Source organism: Oryctolagus cuniculus, chromosome 7 (assembly GCF_051225735.1).
Source record: "Oryctolagus cuniculus isolate XC-2025 breed Fujian yellow rabbit chromosome 7, ASM5122573v1, whole genome shotgun sequence".
NCBI classification, from domain to species: Eukaryota; Metazoa; Chordata; class Mammalia; order Lagomorpha; family Leporidae; genus Oryctolagus; species Oryctolagus cuniculus.
The window spans coordinates 9,521,511-9,543,699 of NC_142873.1; the positions used below are offsets into that span (position 1 = coordinate 9,521,511).

Sequence of the window (22,189 nt, forward strand, 5' to 3'; positions counted from 1 at the left end):
ACTAAGAATTCACAGGGTGGGTGTGTGAGTGGTTAAGATGCTGCTTGGGATGGCCACATCTATATCTGGCCTGTGTTTGAATACCAACTGTAGCTTCTGATTCCAGCTTCCTGCTAATGCACACTTTAGGAAGCATTTAAAAGACAAATGCGGCTGGCACCACTGCTCAATAGGCTAATCCTCCGCCTTGTGGCGCCGGCACACCGGGTTCTAGTCCCGGTCGGGGTGCCAGATTCTGTCCCGGTTGCCCCTCTTCCAGGCCAGCTCTCTGCTGTGGCTAGGGAGTGCAGTGGAGGATGGCCCAAGTCCTTGGGCCCTGCACCCCATGGGAGACCAGGAGAAGCACCTGGCTCCTGCCTTTGGATCAGTGCGGTGCACCAGCCGCAGCGTGCTGGCCACGGCGGCCATTGGAGGGTGAACCAACGGCAAAAAGGAAGACCCTTCTCTCTGTCTCTCTCTCACTGTCCACTCTGCCTGTCAAAAAAAATAAAAGACTAATGCAAATATTACTGATTTGCAACTGGTTTTATTAAACTTAAGCGTGTCGTGCACATCCATGAGCATCAGTAGACTCAGTAACTCAGGTATCTTTAAACTAGAGATAGGAGAAGCTTCATCCCAGGCCGCTATCAGGGAGCCGGATTGGAAGTGCAACAGTGGAGGCTCAGCCTGGTGCCCACGTGAAAACATCACAGACAATGGCCGAACCCCCTGTGCCACAGCACTGGCTCTGCAGCAGCCTCTGAAGTCACATGATGTCCTCTGGCTAGGCGATGATTTTGTTTCCAAATTTGTTTTCTTCTAATTGTAAAGTTAAACCCTTTTCATGGAATTAAAGAGGTGGGAAGCAGGGCTGGGGGGAGAACTGGGTTAATCTAGAAAACCTGATAAAAATGATCACCCTGTGAACTCTCCATTTAAAAATTTTGATTGTGGTAATATATACATAATGTGAAAGTTACCATTTTAACCATTTTCAGGTATTTCCTTCAGTTACAGTCTCATGATTATGTAACCATTACCACTATTCCACCTCCAGACATTGTTTCATCTTCCCATACTGAAACTCTGCACCCATTAAGTAGTGTCCATTCTCCCCTTTTCTCAGCCCCTGATAACAACTGTTCTTCTTGACCCCACATTTCCCTGTTCTGGGTGCCTCGTTTAAGTGTAATCCTATAGTTTTTTTCCTTTTGTGACTGACTTATTTCATGAAGCATAATATGTTCAAGGATAATCCATGTTGAAGCCTGTGTCAAAATGTCCTTCCTGGCCATATGAGTGCTGGTCTGGAGCCCAGCTATTCCATGCCCTTCCAGCTCCCTGCCGATGAGCCTGGGAGAGCAGTGGAAGATGTCCCTGTATACCTGGGCCCCTGCCACCCGTGTGGGAGACCTATATGTAATCCCGACTCCTGGCTTGGCCTGGCCCAGCCCTGGCCATTGCAGCCATTTAGGGAGTGAACCAGCAGATGGAATCTCTTTCTCTCTGTAACTCTGCCTGTCATATTAAATAGAATAAATCTTTTTAAAATAAAAGGTCCTTCCTTTTTAAGGCTGATTAATAAACTGTTATTTGTGTGTCCACTATTTTGTTTATCCAGCCTCCCATCAGTGGACGTTCAGTTCTTGAACGTCATGAAAATTTCAAAATACCCTTGTCCTTTTAAAAGTATTCTGGTCTGTTCTTTTAATTATTCAATAGCATAATTCAATAGAAATCTAAAGATTATATTAGTAACCTCTCAGTAACTAACATTGGGAATCAGCTTCATACTACATTTACTTTTCAGGGTTGAATTCATTCACTGGAAGTGTTCAGAACTCACTTCTTGATGAGGAGAAAGTGCCGTCCGGCTCAGAACGTGGCTCTCATCAAGGCAGGAAATCTGGGACCAGCAGCAAGCTCTCCCTCAAGGACTGTGAGCAGACCGTGGACACGGAGAGCACTTTGGAGGAGCTTTCTGGGCACTCTCTGAGGTAAAGCAATGACCATTTCATACTTCAATCCACATTCGATTGGTGGTATAGAGTCACTGATGGCCAAGGAGTCTGGAAGATTGCCGCTTCGCAGTCTTACTACCGTGCTCCTCTGAACTACTACAGAATTCTTTCCTTTTTAAGTAAACTTTGTAACTTTATGTATAGCCCTGGTCTATGTGTTTTTTAAAATATAGTCATCTCTCCCCTCAACTGTTCAGTGTCTCCTTCAAAATCCTCTGCTCAGGTGCAGCCCGCCTTTCTAACTCGAATGCCGTTGCCTCCATTTCCTTGACTCAGTCTCCTGAGCAAACATCTACCTCGCGCGAGGTGCTCGGGAGATCCCAGTGAGGCTGTAGATCAGCGCTGCGCACCTGCTCTGTTGGAAGTATCTGTGCTAGATTCCACCAGGAAGTAGCTTATTTCTCTGCAGATTGTGTTCTCACTGTATTCTTTTTTCCGCACAACCACTTAGCATCCCTTGGGTCTTGTTTGTCTGCTTAGCATCCCTTGGGTCTTGTTTATTTGTTCTTTTAAGCTTTTCTCTCCTGCTCAAACTACTAGACCACTGAAGCCTATTTTGAAATCTCATCTTTATACTGATCATGGAGCTTGCGTACTCCATGTTTTCTTCTCCTTTTTACTATGATCTGTTTGTAAGCTTATGGCTTACAAGTAACTATCAGGTATTGCTTTCTGTACAGTTCCTAGTAACTTGTCCATGTGACTTTTTGTCTGTGCACTAGTTTTGTCCTTTTGGAAACTGAGGATCTGAGAAAATACAATTTTTTTCTTTTTTAAGTAACTTTTTTTTTAGTATTATTTGATGTACAAATACAGATATCCATTTTAATGCCTTCATGCTACAAATAATACTTCATCCTTAGCACCATCACTGCTATATTTTTATTTATTTATTTAAAAGATTTACTTATTTATTTTAATGATTTATTTATTTTATTTGAGAAGCAGAGTTAGAGAGGGAGAGAGAGAGAGAAAAGTCTTCCAACTGCTGGCTCACTCCCCAAATGGCCACGATGGCCAAAGCTGGGCCAATTGAAGCCAGGTGCCAGGAGCTTCTTCCAGGTCTCCCACATCCTCCACTGCTTTCCCAGGGCATTAGCAGAGAGCTGGATTGGAAGTGGAGCAGCCAGGACTTGAACTGGCACCCATAAGGGAAGCCAGCACTTTAGGCAGAGGCTTAACCTATTGCATCACAGTGCTGGTCCCCATCACTGCTATATTTAAAACTAATTTTGTTTGTGATTCTAGAACTCAGAAAACTCAACCTTCTTTGAAGAGATACCCTGATAATTTATTTGACAAAACCTATCAAGTTAAACATTTTTAAAATAGGATCAGTATCCAGATAAATTTCTTAAATGCTCCACATTGTAGTCTGGCTCACCTTTCCCTACCCATGGAGATCCACAATGGAAAAATAGTTCCAGGCTTCAAAGCCATTTAACCTGTTATTTTGTTAACTTATTTGGCTTTGGACACACCTCTGTCCTTTGTTCCTTCTTCCCCTTTTTCAAATGTATTACAATTGTTGGAAATAAGCTTTTGGACGCGCTAGGTGAGTCTTCTCTGCAAAGCCTGTATCAGTTCCTCTTGTGAACCATAATGGGAGGTGCAGATAGAGTACTTTGTCTGATGTTGTATTGGAATTTCTCAATTGAGATTGATTACAATAATTTTTTATATTCCATAAACAAAATTAGCACTGTTAGAAATACTATATGCCCCCCTTTCCCACAGTTTGTTTTTTTTTTTTTTTTTTTTTTTTTTTTTTTTTTTTTTTTTTTGACAGGCAGAGTGGACAGTGAGAGAGAGAGACAGAGAGAAAGGTCTTCCTTTGCCGTTGGTTCACCCTCCAATGGCCGCCGCGGCTGGCGCGCTGCGGCCGGCGCACCGCGCTGATCCGATGGCAGGAGCCAGGAGCCAGGTGCTTTTCCTGGTCTCCCATGGGGTGCAGGGCCCAAGCACCTGGGCCATCCTCCACTGCACTCCCTGGCCACAGCAGAGAGCTGGCCTGGAAGAGGGGCAACCGGGACAGAATCCGGCGCCCCGACCGGGACTAGAACCCGGTGTGCCGGCGCCGCTAGGCGGAGGATTAGCCTAGTGAGCCGCGGCGCCGGCCCCCTTTCCCACAGTTTTGCTTTCTGCAGTTTCAGTTACCTGTGGTCAAGTGAGGTCCAAAAATATTCAATAGAATGTTCCCCAAATCAACGATTTGTAGGTTTTAAATTGCGTGCCATTCTGAGTGGCATGATAAAATCTCTGCCATCCAGTTCTGACTTCCAGAGGATGTGAGTCATTGGCTTGTGCAGTGTGTCCACACACTGCTTGTCCCTTAGTCACCTACTGGCCATTTCAGCTCTTAGAGCTGTTGTCACTGCATGGAACCACAGTGCGGAGATTCACGTAACTCTTGTTTTACTTCATAATCACCTCAAAGCTCAAGAGTAGTGATACAGGCAGTTTAGATATGCCAAAGAGAAGCCGTGAAGTGCTTCCTTTATGGGAAAAGGCAGAAGTGTGTAATAAGGAAAGAAAAGAAATCAAATGTTGCGTTTGCTAAGGTCTACGATAAGAGTGAACTTTCTGAAGAAGGAGAAGGGGATTCATGCTACTTTCGCTGTCACACCCCCAAGGACAGAAGGGTCAGCCAGAGTGAGTTAATTGCTTAGTGGAGATGAAAAAACAGAAAACTGGGGAAGTAGAAGAAAAGAGGTAGTAGCTCTCAGGTCTGGTTCCAGAAACTGTCCAAGGCACTGAAGTCTCAGAGGGAGTCCTCCATGGATAAGGGAGGACGATGGTGGCATTTCTTTAAAATGTCAGTGGTAACTAAAGATCAAGGTAAACAAGTGAGTGCCTCTCAAGACTGTTTTTTCTCAAATATCTTCATGCTGAGGACAACGAAAAATTTTACCTTTGAAAACTATCTCATAAATTTTATTGGAAGCTAAAAACAGACTTTTTCTTTTAAAGATTTATTTATTTGAAAGGCAGAATTAGAAAGAGAAAGAGGGAGAGACAGAGACAGAGACAGAGAGAGGTCTTCCACCTGCTGGTTCACTCCACAAATGGCCACAATGGCTGGAGCTGGGCTGATCCGAAGCCAGGAGCCAGGAGCTTCTTCCAGGTCTCTTTTGTGGTTACAGGCGCCCAAGCGCTTGGGCCATCTTCCGCTGCTTTCCCAGACACAATAGCAGCGAGTTGGATTTGAAATGGAGCAGCTTGGACTCAAACCAGTGAAAATATGGAATACCAGTGCCCATATGGGACGCAGATGGTGGCTTTACCTGCTGTGCCACAGAGCTAGCCCCAAGGTTTATTTTAGAATAATGGAAATATGTTAACTGCAAATACTTTATAGATTATCTTTGAATAATTAATTCAATAAATAAATATTCAATGCAAGGCTGTATGCTTAATATTATGAAAAATAATACCTTTGATGAATTTTCTGTCACAAAGAGGACCTAGACATGGGCTTTGTATTAAATGTCTTAATTGTGAAAAATCAAACTGTTGAGAGATTACTTAATAGAAAGTTTAGAAAAAAGATATAGTATTAAAAGATAAATAAATGAACTTATTATGTATTTAGAGATCAATAATGTGAAAATAATTTTTCCTTAAGCTTACAGAGGAGGGAATGACAATTTCTGTTATTTCTTAACTTTTAATAGAGTGTTCTTTTTCAGAGGTATTTTAAGACTTTTATAAGATGTCTTTTACATATATGGCTATAATCTTATTGCTTATTGGTCTGACTATTTTAGAAGACTTTTCCTTATACAAGAGTAGTGAGTTGGTCCTGACACGTGTACCTTGGAGGGGAGAGAGTTGAGAGCCAGTTTAGTTAGGATAGTCCCTTTCCATTGTGTCCAGGGCAGGGTTTGTGCATGGCGTAGCCACCGCTGTAAATCCAGACACTAGAGGAGTACTCAGGTCCTCGTTCAGCCAGGCAACTGTCGAATAAACAAATTCCTAGATCATGACTTTTAAAGCCGATATTGATAAGGCGATGTGTGTTTTTCTTGAAAATTCTCTAGCTATTTCTCAAAGTAGTTTTCCTTTCGTGAATGTCTTCTAGTGTCTCATCAGACAGAGGAAGATCTCCGAAAACTCCAACTTCTCCCCTTTCTCCAAGTTCCCAGAAACTGTTTGACCTTCCAGGAACTTCGCTGGAGAGATCTAAATCCTCGGTAGTGATGCCTTCAGCTGCAGCAGGTTTTACGCCTAATGCCGCTTTCATGGATACAAATCTGGCTGCCAGCAAAATAGCCACCGAGACGGCATCAGCACCAGGCGAGTGTAGCTGCGTGCAGTTCCCATCCCAGGAATTCCTTTGCTTTCACCTGAGCCATAGGAAAATGTTTTTTTTTTTTTTAAAGATTTATTTCTTTATTTGAAAGTCATTGTTACACAGACAAAAGAGGCAGAGAGAGAGAGAGATGTCTTCCGTCCGCTGGTTCACTCCGCAGCTGGCCACAATGGCCAGAGCTGCGCCGATCCGAAGCCGGGAGCCAGGAGCCTCCTCTGGGTCCCCCATGTGGGTTCAGGGGCCCAAGAATTCGGGCCATCCTCCACTGCCCTCCCAGGCCATAACAGAGCTGGATCGGAAGTGGAGCAGCCGGGACCTGAACCAGGGCCCACATGGGATGCCAGCACTGCAGGCAGAGGCTTTATCTGCTATGCCACAGCGCCGGCCCCAGGTAATATTATTTCAAGTGAATGTGATTATTCTTTGAAGTATTAAAAACTGTGCAGGAAATTAAATATTGAAAAGTATGAGAGATTAAATAGTGATTTAAAACAGATTAGTTAAAACACTCCTGGAGAATATGTCCCGTATATGCACTCTTAAGTGTTTATAGGTATATATGTATGCATGTATATATATATATACACACACACACACACACACACACATACACACATAAAAGAGGGAAACTATTAAAATACGTCGTTCTAGTAAGTCATTTTCTTTCCTACATAAGAAAGCAACCTCATTTTGGGTCTTCAATGGGAAATACATTTTAGAAGTCTGAGGTGCTGTTTCCTGTGAACTTCTGCACTTGACAGTTGTTATGTCTTTCCAGGTGCTAAGCGCTTTTCCCCTGCTGGCCTCCAGCACCGGATGACAGCAGAGCTCAGTTATCTGAGTGCCCTTGAGGAGTCTGTGCGTCAGCTGTCAGATGTAGAGAGAGTTAGAGGCATTTCACTTGCTCAGCAGGAGAGTGTGTCTCTGGCTCAGGTCATAAAGGTATTTGTGGAGTTTTTTTCTTCTTCTTCTTCAGGTTTATTTATTTATTTGAAAGGCAGAGCAGCAGAGAATTGTCCTCTAGTTCACTCTCCAGATGGCTGCAGCAGTCAGGCTGGGCCAGGTCAAAGCCAGGAGCCCAGAAATCCATCCAGGTCTCCCACATGGGTGGCAGAGGCCCAGGTGCTTGGGCCATTCTCTGATGCTCTCCAGGCACAGTAGCAGGGAGCTGGATGGGAAGCGGAGCAGCCGGGATCTGGCCCAGCACTTCGATGTCAGATGGCAGTGTTGCACACAGCAGTGTCACCTGCTGCACCGCAGTGCTGCCCTGGAGTTTTCTTCTTTAGCTCTCTGTAAATTTTCCTTATCTTTGTTACTTAAACTGGTCTGAATGATGAGTTAAAAAAGTATTTTTAAACTGCCAAACAGAAAAAAATAGTCTACTGTATGAGGGATCTTTAAAAAGTCCATAGAAATGCATCTTATGAAAAAATATGCATGGATTTTTAAACAGTTTTGTCCCAAAATTTATGTTTTTAAAATCAAAATATTTATTTGTTTGAAAGACAGATGGACAGAGACAGAAGCCCCAACTACTGGTTCTTTTCCAAATGCCCCCAACAGCCAGGGCTGGGCTGGAGCCAGATCTCAGAGCTGGGGACATAAACCAAGTCTCCCTCATGAGCGGCTAGAACTCACATCAGGCAATCTGATAAAGGACGCCGGCATCTCAAGGGGTTGCACCAACTGCCCAACTCCAAGCATCATTAATACTCTGTTTCTACAAGCAGTTTGAAGTACCATTGTGTAACACCTGTAAATAACTCCGGGAGAAATAGTGCATAGAGTACTGAAAAGAAGTTGAAGATACAGTGTTTGGCAACAGAGCAATAAACCATTCTCTTTTAAATGTTTTCTGCTTTTAAAAAAAAAATTATTTATTTAAAAGTCAGAGTTACACAGAGAGAGGAGGCGAGAGAGAGGTCTTCCATCCACTGGTTCACTCCCCAATTGGCTGCAACGGCCGGAGCTGGGCCGATTCGAAGCCAGGAGCCAGGAGCTTCTTCTGGGTCTCCCAGATGGGTGCAGGGGCCCAAGGACTTGGGCCATCTTCCACTGCTTTCCCAGGCCACAGCAGAGAGCTGGATCAGAAGTGGAGCAGCCAGGACTTGAACCAGCACCCATATGGGATGCTGGCACTGCAGGCAGCTTTACCAGCTACGCCACAGCACCGGCCCCCTAAGCTTTTTTTTTTTTTTTTTTGACAGGCAGAGTGGACAGTGAGAGAGAGAGACAGAGAGAAGGGTCTTCCTTTGCCGTTGGTTCACCCTCCAATGGCCGCCGCGGCTGGCGCGCTGCGGTCGGTGCACCGCGCTGATCCAAAGGCAGGAGCCAGGTGCTTTTCCTGGTCTCCCATGGGGTGCAGGGCCCAAGCACCTGGGCCATCCTCCACTGCACTCCCTGGCCACAGCAGAGGGCTGGCCTGGAAGAGGGGCAACCGGGACAGAATCCGGCGCCCCGACCGGGACTAGAACCCGGTGTGCCGGCGCCGCTAGGCGGAGGATTAGCCTAGTGAGCCGCGGCGCCGGCCCCCCTAAGCTTTATTTTAATGAAAGTGTGAAATAAATTACTCATACATTCTTACTATTTTCTCTTTTCATTGATAAGTCAGAGGTGATTTTTTAAACTTCTTGTTTGTATCAGAGGAAAAGATAATGAGATCGGTTTCATAAAGCCACAATAATGTGAATTTTTCTTTAGGAAATAAAATTCAAAGATCTAAGCATTGTTCTTCAGTGAGAGTTCTGTGTATCTTTCTAATTTTTCTTTTTAAAAATAATTCAGTTTCATTTTATTTGAGAGGCAGAGTCTGAGAAAGAGCTACCATCCAGTGGTTCACTCCCCAAATGGCCAACAGCCGAGCCTGGCTGTGTGGAACTGGGAGCTGGGCACTTAATCTGATTTCCATGTGGGTGGCAGAGAACTAAGTGCTGAAGCCATTACCTGCTGCCTCCCAGATGTGCCTTAGCAGGAGGCTGGAATCAAGATCCTGGCCAGGACTTGAACTCAGGCGCTGAAGTTAAGTAGTGGCGTAACCAGTGCACTGACACCCCGCTCCACCCTATCCCTGCTGCAGAGTTCATAGATTTTAAGCATGCATTTTTTATGAGTTTTGACCAGTGTACACACTTAGGTAACAACCACCCTAATCAAGATAGAGAACATTTCCCCATCACTCCAGAAAGTTGACTTGTGACCATTTTCAGTTAGTCTTCCTAGGAAATAATTCCTAGCACAGTAGGTTTGGTTTTGTTGTGTAGTGTTTCTTGCCTATTTTAGAATGTCATCTGAAGGGAAGTATACTTTGACCCCTGTTGTGTTTAGCTTATCTTATTCAACATTAATGTAAGATTTATCCATGTTATTGACCAATAGTTTTTTAAAATTTTTCTTTTTTGCCTTGTAATGTTTCATTTCTGTTCTCCTGCTATGTACATTTGGAGTATTTCCATATTTTGCTATTATAAATGTTTCTACTATGCACCTTTTTTATGACTCTTTGTGTACAGCATATGCTTTGATTTTTCTTACATAGCACATAAGAAATAGTTGCTTGGTTCAAGTGTGTTGAGTATTTGAAACTTTGTAAGAATCTTCTGTACTGTTTCCCATAATGATCCTAACATTTTATACTCCTATAGCAACATAGGAGAGTTCCAGTTGTTCTTTATCATTGCTATCATTTAGTGTCACTGTTTTTTGTTTTTTTTATTGTAGTAATTCTAGTGAGGTCAGATAGTAACTCATTGTGACTATAATTTGTTTCCCTTAATGATGAGGTTTGTGATCCTTTTTTTTTTTTAGTTTATTGACCATTCTTATTTATGTATATTTTTGTTAATGTCTGTTTAATAATCTATTGCCCATTCACAATTGGATTACCTTTTATAACTATTGAGTTATTGGAATTCTTACTATATACTGGGAACAAATCCTTTTGGGGTTTGCATCCTAGTCCTTGACTTACTTTTTCATTTTTTTAAACTGTGTCCTTGGGGAAATAATTTATTTATTTGAAAGGCAGAGAGACAAAGAGATCTTCCATTCCGTGATTCACTCCCCAAATGCCCACAACAGCCAGAACTGCCCCAGACTGAAGCTAGGAACCAGGAACTTCATCAGGGTGGCAGCGACCTGAGTGCTTGGGTCACCATTTGCGACCTCAGAGATGTATTAGTAGGAGGCTGAGTAGGGACTCTGTCCCAGGCACTCTAATATGGGCTGACGACATCCGAGTGAGTGGTTTAACCTCCTGTATGTACCATGAAGCCCACCCCCTAGACTGTGCCTTCTAAGGAGTAGAATTTTCTAATTTTGATGAAATCTTTTTCTTCTGTGGTAGTGCCTTTTATTTTCTAAGACATCTTTGCCTACCCTAATGTAGTATGATACTCTAACAAAGATATTTTCCTGTGTTTTTTTCCAAAAGCTTTATAGTTTTAGCTTTTATATTTAAGTGTGTGATCCTTCTTCAGTTTGATTTTAGAATTTAGTGTGAGCAGGGGGTCAAACTTTATTGTCCCTAGATGTGGCTATTCAGTTGTTCTAGCCCCGTTTCTGAAAAAGGCTTACATTACCTTAGCGATGCTGTGTCAACGATTGACTGCTTACGGAGATCTGTTTCTGCGCTCCATTCTGTTGGTCTCCTTATCCTCAGTGCCAGCCCATATTGCCCTTAGTACTGTGGTTTTATGGTAAGGCTTGGGATGACAGTGTGATTCCTCAAAATCTGTTTTTCTTCAAGATGATTTTGGCTATCCTAGCTTTTTTTTTTTTTTTTTTTTTTTTTTGACAGGCAGAGTGGACAGTGAGAGAGAGACAGACAGAAAGGTCTTCCTTTGCCATTGGTTCACCCTCCAATGGCCGCTGCGGCCGGCGCACCGCACTGATCCAAAGGCAGGAGCCAGGTGCTTCTCCTGGTCTCCCATGGGGTGCAGGGCCCAAGCACTTGGGCCATCCTCCACTGCACTCCCTGGCCACAGCAGAGGGCTGGCCTGGAAGAAGGGCAACCGGGACAGAATCCGGCGCCCCGACCGGTACTAGAACCCGGTGTGCCAGCGCCGCAGGTGGAGGACTAGCCTAGTGAGCTGCGGCGCCGGCCTATCCTAGCTTTTTATTTTCACAGTCCCACATAATTTTTAGAATTAGTTTGTCAGTTACTACTAAAAAAAAAAAAATAATAACCCGGTGGGATTTTGATTAGAATGGCATTGAATCTATAGATTAGTCTAGGAAGAACTCAGTATCTTAAGAGTATTACATTTTCTTTTTATTTTTTTAAGATTTATTTTATTTATTTAAAAGAGTTACAGAATGAGGTAGAGACAGCGAGAGAGAGGTCTTCCATCTGCTGTTTCACTCTCCAGATGGCCACAATGGCCAGAGCTGCACCGAACTGAAGCCAGGAGCCAGGAGCTTCTTATGGGCCGCCCATGTGGGTGCAGGGTCCCAAGGACTTGGGCCATCTTCTACTGCTTTCCCAGGCCATGGCAGAGAGCTGGATCAGAAGAGGAGCAGCCAAGACTAGAATCAGCACCCATATGGGATGCCAGTGCTTCAGGCCAGGGCTTTAACCCGCTGCGCCATTATGAACATGATATACTCTTCTATTTGTTTAACTTCTTTAATATCTCTCAGCAATATAATTTTCAGTGTAGGGGGTCTTACACATTTAGAGATAAACCATAAAGGTTTATTCCTAAATACTTTTGATGCTATTGCAAATGAAATTTTTAAAATTTCATTTTCCGAATGTTCTTCCCAAAAACTTAAAGACAGTTCTTTGTGTGAGACTGTCCTATAATTTACAGGAGTATAGCACTCCTGCATCCTTCTCACTAAATAACAATAGTGGAATCTAGGAAGAGTGAGAGCAGAAATGCGCTACACATTTCCGAGTGCTCCTGATGGCGGCTGTGTAGACTGATGAGAACTCTGCTGAGCATCACCAGGATACGGAAATGGCTTTTTGGCAGTGGAGGGCCACGCTCTCCTAGAACCTGAAGAAACACTGAGATTTTCTACCATATAAGCGGTACATTATAGTTCTGTGTTGCAAGATTTGGGCAGGGCATTATATAACTTTACATACAGCCCAACCACCTCTAGAGACCCTTCCTTATTATTTATTTAGCACTATTTCAAAATAGATGAAAATATCCATTTATGGATAGCATTGTATGAAATAATAGCAAGAAGGAGTCCTGGTGATAAGATTTTTGGGAGCAATATTTTTTATTAAACTACTCCTTTGAAGTCAACATAAAACAATCAGAGTTGTAAGATGTGAAATATTATCTTTATTTTCCCATTTAGCACATATTTTTGTCCTTCCCAAAGAGTTAGATGCTGGGACCAACCTTGTGGTATAGCAGGTAGCTGCCGCCTGTAACACCTGCATCCCATATAGGATCTGGTTCAAGACTCAGCTGTTCCATTTCCCATCCAGCTCCCTGCTTAAGTACCTGGTAAAGCAGCAGAAGATGGCCCAAGTGCTTGAGCCCCTGTACCCATGTGGGAGATCCAGAAGAAGCTCCTGGCTCCTGGCTTCGGCTTGGCCTAGCCCTGTCCATTGCAGACATTTGAGGCATGAACCGGCAGATGGAAGATATCAGTCTGTCTGTCTCTTACTATTTCTGTGTAATTCTGACTTTCAAATAAATAAATCAGTCTTTAAAGATGGCTTTTTACAGGTCATTAGCAGGTAGCTGGATGAGAAGTGGAGCAGGTAGAACTTGAAAGGTGCCCATATGGGATGCCAGTGTCTCAGGTGGCAGCTTTACGCACTATGTCACAACATGAGCCCCAGCATTTACCTTCTGATTAGGTTTTTATATCAGTTCTTGCTCTTGCATACTTTGGAAATTTTTTATATTCATACATTATTTGACTCTAAGCTTTAATAATTTTTATTTGTTTTATTTGAAAGGCAGAAAGATAAAAAGAGACAGAAATCTCCCATTCACTGGTTTACTCCCCAAATGCCCCCAGCAAATTATACTGGGCCATTCCAAGGCCAGGAGCCAGAACTTAATCCGGTCCTCTTTTTTTTTTTTTTGACTGGCAAAGTTAGACAGTGAGAGAGAGACAGACAGAGAGAAAGGTCTTCCTTCCATTGGTTTACCCCCCATCAAATGGCCACTATGGCTAGCTCGCTATGCCGATCCAAAGCCAGGAGCCAGGTGCTTCCTCCTGTTCTCCCATGTGGGTGCAGGGCCCAAGCACTTGGGCCATCCTCCACTGCCCTCCTGGGCCACAGCAGAGAGCTGGCCTGGAAGAGGGGCAACCGGGACAGAATCCGCCTCCCTGACCAGGACTAGAACCCAGGGTGCTGGCACCGCAGGCAGAGGATTAGCCTAGTGAGCTGCTGCGCCGGCCTCAATCCAGTCCTCTTACATGAGTAGCAGGGACCCCAATACTAGAGCTATCACCTGCTGTCTCCTAGGGTGCACATTGGCAGGAAGCTGGAATTGGGAGTACAGCACTCCTGCCATGGGCTGTGGACCATCCCACACATTGTCTTAACCACTATGCTAGATGTCGTCAATATTTTGATAAATGATGCATGGCTGATGACTGTCCTGTTTGTTCTCTTTCCTTAAGGCTCTAATTAGTTGCTCCTAATGGTTTGTGTATGGAACGTAGCAAAGTGTTCATTGTAGTCACTATACTAAGAGTTCTGCATCTTGACCATTTCTTTATTTTGAAGGCACAACAGCAACGCCATGAAAGAGACTTGGCCCTTTTGAAACTGAAGGCTGAACAAGAGGCTCTGGAGTGTCAGAGACAATTAGAAGAAACCCGAAACAAAGCAGCTCAGGTATTGGTATTGGCTTTTTAAGCCTTAATTTATATCTTAGAAATCACTTCAGCATTGTTGTCATTATATAGGAGTGAGAAAGAAAAGATGTATGTAATATTTCAGTACTTTATATGGGATAACTTCATGTCATTTGATTCTTGTAGCAACCTTGCGAAATAGCCAAAAATTATATCCAATTTAGAGATGTGGTAACTGAGGTACATAATGGTGACCTGTCCATAGACCCATCACCGCCTGAACGGTGTAGTTAAGACTCAAACCATGAAATCCAGATTGTAGTCAATTATTCCAAGCACAGTCAAGGCATTTGATCCATGAAACAAATTTATAAACTTGGAGAGGAGACTGAAACATGAGTTGTTTTTTAATCCTCCTTTTATTTATAGGTCCATGCAGAATCACTACAGCAGGTGGTTAAGTCACAGCGTGAAGTAACGGAAGTCCTGCAGGAAGCAACGTGTAAAATAGCAGCTCAGCAGACAGAGACGGCTCGCCTCACCACGGATGCGGCGCGCCAGATCTGTGAGGTAAGAACCACTGAGCACCCAGCTTGCTTTAGCTCTTTTTAGGCAGTCTAAGTACCTTTGTTATGACCAGAAATGGGTCTGACATCTAGCTAATGCCTGCTTTAAATGAGTCACAAATTTAGTGGGGGCTCATCTCCTGGTGAAGAAGAGGCACCAGTATGGGGCTGTGTTGTGTATGTCCGTGTTAGAGAGGGGGAAGATGGAGAAGAGCTCTAGCTGTCTGCCCTCTGGTGAGCTCTGTAGAAAAGAGCGGACTGGACCGATGCACTGGTTAGAAACAATGACATACATACGTTTTTAAGCATATGGTATATATTGTCCTGTAGGATCAGCACTATAATTAAGAAACAGAATTTTCTGCCACTCCAAAAAGTTCCCTGTATGCCTCTTTGTTGTCGGTCCCTAATGTCATCCCAGAGAGACACCAATAAGCTTTGTGTGGAAATGCTTCATTTTGTCCCAGAATGGTATTAGTGTCTTGTCTTCTGCACCTAGGGTAAAGTCACAAATAGTTTTGTTGTTGTCTCTATACAGGATCTCATAGACACAGTTTTACTTTATTTTAGCAATTAAATTTTAACACAGAAGTTAGGACCGTTTGTGGAATGACTCAGTTTTTAAAAATCCATGAATCTGCTGTATGTTTGGTACTGTGGGGTACCCACATATGCTTGTACAAATAAGTATAAAAATTGAGTCTTCCTCAAGGAAAATCTAAATGTAGTAAATAACATTAACAGAGTTCAAAAACACTTTTAAGTCTTCAGTAGAAGGAGAAGCTTAGAAGCAGCTATTGAATACATAGCAGATGAATAATACATAAAGAAAGTGCAGTAGTGGTTAAGAGTAGGGAAAATGTACTTCATGCCGTATATTAGAAAATATTTAGAAAGAAAGTAATAATTTAATTGATTCTTGAAGATTTAATTTTTGGTTTATTACTTCTCATTGTAAATTGAAGATTTTCTGTCTGATTCTTAGATTATTATAACTTGGTAATGATGTACTACAACTTTTAATTTTTATGAGATGAGGCTGAGATTTAAAAAGGCTAAGTGACTTGTGCATAATATTTCATCTGTTAGTGGCAGATTTCCTTGCTCTCGGTCTAGTGCTCGTTCTAAGACACTGTGCTCCTCCCCTTCAGTACTTCTGTGACATTACCGTTTTATACCTACTTTTGCCTTTGTTACGTGTGTTCACATTTAGATGGCAGAGTTGACTCGAACCCATATCTCAGATGCCATCACTGGTCCAGGAGCTCCCCTTGCGACACTGTATGATCACCAGCGGCAGCACCTTCCAGAATTCATGAAACATCTGAGGACCAGCGCTGAAACAGATAGGTTAGTATTCACGCATTCAGCTAATACGTGATAAGTATCCGTTATCTCCTGGGCACTATTCTGGGCACCTGGAGTGCAGTTCCAGGCATACAGTCCGGTGGAGGAGAGAAACCTTAGACAGATATTCGGTCTAGTGAATGAGCACAGGAAAACAGATAAGTGTTCGGAAAGAAAGGAACATGTCTCAGGTACGTAGTACAGGAATTTCAATATCCTGGGAGTGCAAGGAAGTAGTAGAAAGAAGGGACATGTAATATTTAGGAAAAGAAAAGTAAACTCGTGAGACTGGAGGCAGCAAGCAAAGAGGAGAATGGGGTGAGATGGTGTGAGACCCTGGTGGGGCCTCACAGACTTTAGCATTTTGGAGTTTGTTATGGCAACAGTGAAAAGTCATTAAAGAGTTTTTTAGGCAGGGCTGGGAGACATGATCATGTGTGTGTGTGTTTTTAAGTACTTTTTTTTTTTGACAGGCAGAGTGGACAGTGAGAGAGAGAGACAGAGAGAAAGGTCTTCCTTTGCCGTTGGTTCACCCTCCAATGGCCGCCGCAGCCGGCGCGCTGTGGCTGGTACACCGCACTGATCCAAAGGCAGGAGCCAGGTGCTTCTCCTGGTCTCCCATGGGGTGCAGGGCCCAAGCACTTGGGCCATCCTCCACTGCACTCCCTGGCCACAGCAGAGAGCTGGCCTGGAAGAGGGGCAACCAGGACAGAATCCGGCGCCCCGACTGGGACTAGAACCCGGTGTGCTGGCGCCGCAAGGCGGAGGATTAGCCTAGTGAGCCGCAGCGCTGGCCCTTTAATTACTTTTTAACTATCTCATTAATAGATATGAAGTCTATTCATATTCATTGATACTAGGAGTAATTTTGTATTTATTTCCCTTAATAAAGGGGAAGATATTAATTAATGTGTTACATTTTCTTTTCTGTTCAACGCCTTTCTTTCTCAAATACTTTTTAATAGTTATTTCTTAATTTCCATTCATTCCAGGACTTTAATTCATATTACTGTGAGGGAATATTTAAAATCTTTAACTTGTTGAAGACTTTGAATGTTTACTCAGTTTTCATGTTCTTTGTAGGGTCAGTCCGTCTGTTTCACTCTCCCAGAGTAGAGAAGGCACCCTTGACTCAAGGCATCAGAAGTATTCCCCTTCATACGATAGTTACTCTGAGTCGTCACGATACAAGAATCATGATCGAAGGTGAAGATGGTTTGATTTTTTTTTTATCAATAAGGTTTAGGAAACTCTGAAAAATGTTTGAATATTGCTTTTCTTTGAAGTTTTATTTTTGTTTCTTTAAATAGAGCCGCACCTGCCCTTCAACGTACTGTCTTCCCACATTTAGTCAGTTTCTAAAATAGTTGATTCTTGCTAAACTACTAATCCTTAAGTGCCTAGTTGTATAAGCACTGTGCAAGTTGTTTTTCCTACATTTAGTCTCTTGACAGCAGCTTTCTAAGGAAGATAATATTATCTTCACAGATTTGGGAACTGAGGCCCATAGAGATCTTAAGAAACTCACACGAAGGTCACAGAATAGATAGTGTCAAGCCAGTGAGTTGAACATTGATTTATCTGGCTCTAACATCTGTGATTATTGCATATTTCCTAGTTAGCATTCATATTTCTTGACATTATCATATATACATTTTATAATATTATTGTTTGTAGTTTTTTTTTCCTAAGATTTATTTCATTTTATTTGAAAGAGTTACAGAGAGAGGTAGAGACAGAGAGAAAGGTCTTCCATCCACTGATTCACTCCCCAGATGGCCGAAACGGCTGGAGCTGCCCCAATCCAGAGCCAGGAGCTTCTTCCGAGTCTTCCAGATGGGTGCAGGGGCCCATGGACCTGGGCCATCTTCTGTTGCCATCCCAGGCCATAACAGAGAGCTGGATTGGAAGAGGAGAAGCCGGGACTAGAACTGGTGCCCATATGGGACGCTGGCGCTTCAGGCCAGGGCTTTAACCCACTGAGCCATAGCGCCGGCCCCTTGTAGTTTTCTATTATGGCTCTGCCCTCGGCTTTTAAAATCTACTTCATAACATTCTTAAAGGCAGGATACCAACATAATCAAGTATGATAAACACCTTAATTTAGAAACGTAAATCATGTGACTAAAAAGTATAAAAGTAAATGTGGGATAAATACCAGCAGTTATCGAGTACCTATTATGTGTCCAGAACTGTGTGACTTTAATTTATTGACACTTACCTTCACTAAGCTGCATTCATTTCTAGATTACTGCAATCGGTTCTTTTCTTAAATGTTTGTTTATTTATTTATTTGAAAGGTAGAGTAATGCACACAAACAGAGAAAAAAATTTTTCCATCTGCTGATTCACTTCCCAGCCCACAGCAGCCAGAACTGGGCCAGGCTGAAGGCAGGAGCCTGGAGCTCCATCTGGGTCTCCTTCCCTTGCAGGTGGCAGGCACTCAAGTACTTGAGCCGTCATCTGTCTCCCCGGGGTGCGTTAGCAGGGAGCTGGATCGGAAGCCTGGAGTAGCCGGGACCTGAGCCAGACACTCCAGTGTGGGATGCAGGCATCTGAAGCAGTAACTTAACCTGCTGCACCGCAGTGCCTGCCCCTGCAGTGGACTCTGAATTCTCTGATCTTTCCTCACTCTATTCATTCACCGCATGGTAACCTGAATGGTTTTTCTGAAATTTGCAGCCAATTTGGTTATTCATCTGTTTGACACCTTCAGTATTCTCACAGAACATTCCAGGTAAAATCCAAATCATTTAGTGTGGCATAAAAGTCCCTTTATAATTGAACATTTGGTCCATCTCCAGCCTTGTCTCTTGACCTTTCTTTTATTATAATCCACTCTCTATAACTGCTTGGAAATATCTAAAAGAACCATGCTCTCTGTTTCCCCTGTCTTTATGTACAATGCCCCTTCTCTCCACACCCTCCACCCTCCTTTTCCTGTAGCCTACTTTTATTTGCTCATCAAGAATCTGTGATGTCCCTGCTTTAGATATCCCTTCTGTGTTCTTCCATGGCACTCTGGATAAAATGATTACAGTCTTGTTCACCTTCCATATTTTTATTCCCTTATTTATCAGTTATGTAAGCTAGAAGCTCTTTTAAAGAGAAGATTCATTTTATTTATATTGAAGGGTACAGTTACAGAGAGAGAGGGATAGAGAGAGATATATAGACAGAGAGAAAGAGAGAGGGTATTCCATCCACTGATCTATTCCCCAAATGCCCATAACAGCCAGGGTTGGGCAAGGCTGAAGCCAGGAGCCAATAGCTTGTTCTGGGTGTCCCATGTAGGTACAGGGGCCCAATCTTCTGCTGATTTCCCAGGTGCATTAGCAGGGAGCTGGATTGGAAATGAAGCAGCCAGGACTCAAACTGGCACACATATGGGATGCCAGTGTTGTAGGTTGCAGCCCAACTGGTTACGCCCCAACAGTGGCCCCATTAGAAGCTCTTTGAAGGTTTAATTTTTATCACCTTCAAAAGAAATCCGCATCCATTAGTAGTTATTTTCTGTGTTCCCATTCTGGCAACCGTTAATCTCCTGTCACTTTCTATATGAATTGCCTATTTGGCATCATATATATGATCCTTTTGTGACTGGCTTCTTTGACTTAGCATGATCTATGTGTAGCTTGTATCACTACTTAATTTATATGCCAAATAGTATTCTGTTACGCAGTAGGCCACATTTCACTTATCCATTCATTAGCTGATGGGTGTTGACTGTTGTGAATGATACTGTCAGCATTCATGTACAAGCTTTTGTGTGGACATATTTTTATTTCTCTTGAATATATACTTAGAAGTGGAACTGCTGGGTCACATGGTAACTCTTTATTTGCCTTTTTGAAGAATTTAACTTGTTCAAGAGTTGCAGTTTTCCAAAGCAGCTTCACGATTTTAGATTCCCGTAAGAAGTTTAAGATTTTCTATATCCTCACCAATACTTGTTAGCGTCTTTTTGATGATGGCTGTTCTGGAGAGGGGGGCATGTGTAGTTACACCCCCAAACATAGCAAAGTTCTTAGCATACAAGAGGCAGTAGTATACTACGTGTTCATTGAGTAAATCATTGGCATATAGCTACTGAGTGACAGAATTGGGATTCAATCTGATAGGTACCTTTGTGACTTCAAGCCCTTACTGTTTGCTGTATTATATCTTCTATAGCTTTATATAAGAAAAAATGGATTAAGCCAGACAGCTGCATTATATTCTGATAAATACAGCATGAACACAGGGACAGGAATGACCAACATTCCTTGACATGTAACGTTGCCCAAGGGAATATGTAGCATTAAAGAGAAAGGAACCAAAACAAACCCTAGTGAGCACCATCACTTTAAGGGAAGTCAGAGCAACTAAAACCAAGCGCAGGGAGAGCTTGTTCGGGAGGGAGGTGGGCAGAGAAGGGGTGAGAGTAGAATTGTGCGCCGTAATAAAGAGGGATCATTTCTTCACCATTACATGTGAAGTCATTCAGGCTTTCAGAGAAAATGTGACTCATACAAAATCTTCAACTTCCTTTCATCCAGATTACCCTAACGTTAACATTTCACTACATTTTCTCATTTTCTTTAGTAAATAGAGGTTTTTTTTTTTTTTTAAAGATTTATTTGTTTGAAAGGGAGAGTGACAGAGAAAGAGGGAGAGAGCGATACCTTCTATCTGCTCCACTCCCCAAATCCCTGCAACAGCTAGGGCCGGGCCATGTTGAAGCCAGAAGCCCAGAACTGCTTCTCAGTCTCCCACATGAGCACCTAACGATCGTGTGCTGCCTTCCCACGTGCATCACTGAGTGAAGTGAAGCCAGCACTCCTGTGTGGGAGAAGGGCGTCCCAAAGGATGGCTCAACCTGTGCTGCCGCAGTGCCAGCCCGAGCAGAGCTCTTACAGGAGGTGGAGGCCAGCATCTTTCAGTGTGTCAGAGAGAGAGAAATTGTCTGTTAGATTTGGCAATCTAGATAGTTGGTCAGGAACAGGGCTAGTAGAGCAGCTGGGGATGCAAGCAGGTTGTGGTAAATTATGATGTTCATGAAAAGAAGGAAATGGGCAGACTGAGTCGAAGCCCCTTTTCCCAGAACTTTAACTTTCAAAATAAAAGGAGAAAGAGAAGGGTAGTTTAAGAATGGCGGATGATTGCTGTTATGTTTATTTCAGGATAAAGCTTTCCTCTCTCCTATTCATCTTTTTCAGAATAGTTTATTCTCAGACTGCGGTCTACTTAACTTTTTATATTTTATATTACATTTTTCTTCATTTCATATCTTGATTAGAATATATAGTCCTTTGGCCAGTGAAGTTTACTTTGAAGTTGTGATTCTTATTTTATTGCCTTTTAATTTTTTCTGTAATGTCCATGAACAGAAGCAGTAGTGGTAGCAGCCGTCAAGAAAGTCCGTCTTGCAAGGAAACTGAGAAGAAACTTCCAGGTGAAAAGCTGGAGAGTCTGGCGGAAGAGCAGGTTCCGACTGCTGTGGATGACTCTCTGCGGAGCGATAGTGTCCCTTCGCTTCCTGATGAGAAAGGTAACCCTGCTCGCACATGTGTGCGTGATCATTTGTTTGGCAGCTACAGGAAAGGTGGTCCTTACCATAGAGTTGCAGATGGTTTGACTGAATTGTGTTCTGGTGTTGTCTGGAAAGTAAAGTTAAAAAAGACACGCTTGGGTATTTGGCTGGGAATATTTCTAGGCAGTGTGGAAGGTGTGTCCTGATTTCTCACTGCTTATAATAAAAGGAAGGTATTGTTAAGCAAAAAGGAACCATTCTTAGCCTATCCATATTGTAAAGAATGAAAAAACGTGTTCTAGAGAGAACACCAAGGGTGTGGATGGCCATTCACTCTATGAAGAGATTACCTATGGGTTTGATCAGTCATCTCTGCAGAGGCCAGGAATAAAGATGACGTTGTTCCCCAAAGACACTGCCAGTTTGAACTAAGGAAGACAGGTCCCTCAGAGGACTGGGATCCTGTAGGACAGGAAAGCAGAATTTTCCATCTGTGAACATACTTTACCCTTCAAGAAAAAGGAAGAGTGACTCCTGGGGCAGATCGGAGATGACAAAGGCCGCTGCTGTCTCCACAGGCCCAGAGCACGCAAGCCCAGGTGGCAGTGGTATCTTCTCTGTTTCAGCAGCCGGGGTCACTTCATCTTTAGGGGCCCGTCTGCCCTGCCCG

General features: G+C 43.1%; 1 protein-coding gene across 4 annotated transcripts in view; it reads left to right on the plus strand.

Annotated features, from left to right (window-relative positions):
* Window positions 1–22,189, plus strand: part of CEP350 (centrosomal protein 350) — a 159,080-nt gene that overhangs the window by 68,660 nt on the left and 68,231 nt on the right. For all 4 annotated transcript variants that reach the window (XM_008263850.5, XM_008263852.5, XM_089299463.1 and 1 more), the window contains 8 exons: window positions 1,793–1,979; window positions 6,085–6,299; window positions 7,094–7,257; window positions 14,024–14,134; window positions 14,524–14,664; window positions 15,874–16,010; window positions 17,091–17,213; window positions 21,377–21,537. In XM_008263850.5, the coding sequence (XP_008262072.3) occupies window positions 1,793–1,979; window positions 6,085–6,299; window positions 7,094–7,257; window positions 14,024–14,134; window positions 14,524–14,664; window positions 15,874–16,010; window positions 17,091–17,213; window positions 21,377–21,537 (1,239 nt within the window). The remainder of the gene's footprint in view (window positions 1–1,792; window positions 1,980–6,084; window positions 6,300–7,093; window positions 7,258–14,023; window positions 14,135–14,523; window positions 14,665–15,873; window positions 16,011–17,090; window positions 17,214–21,376; window positions 21,538–22,189) is intronic.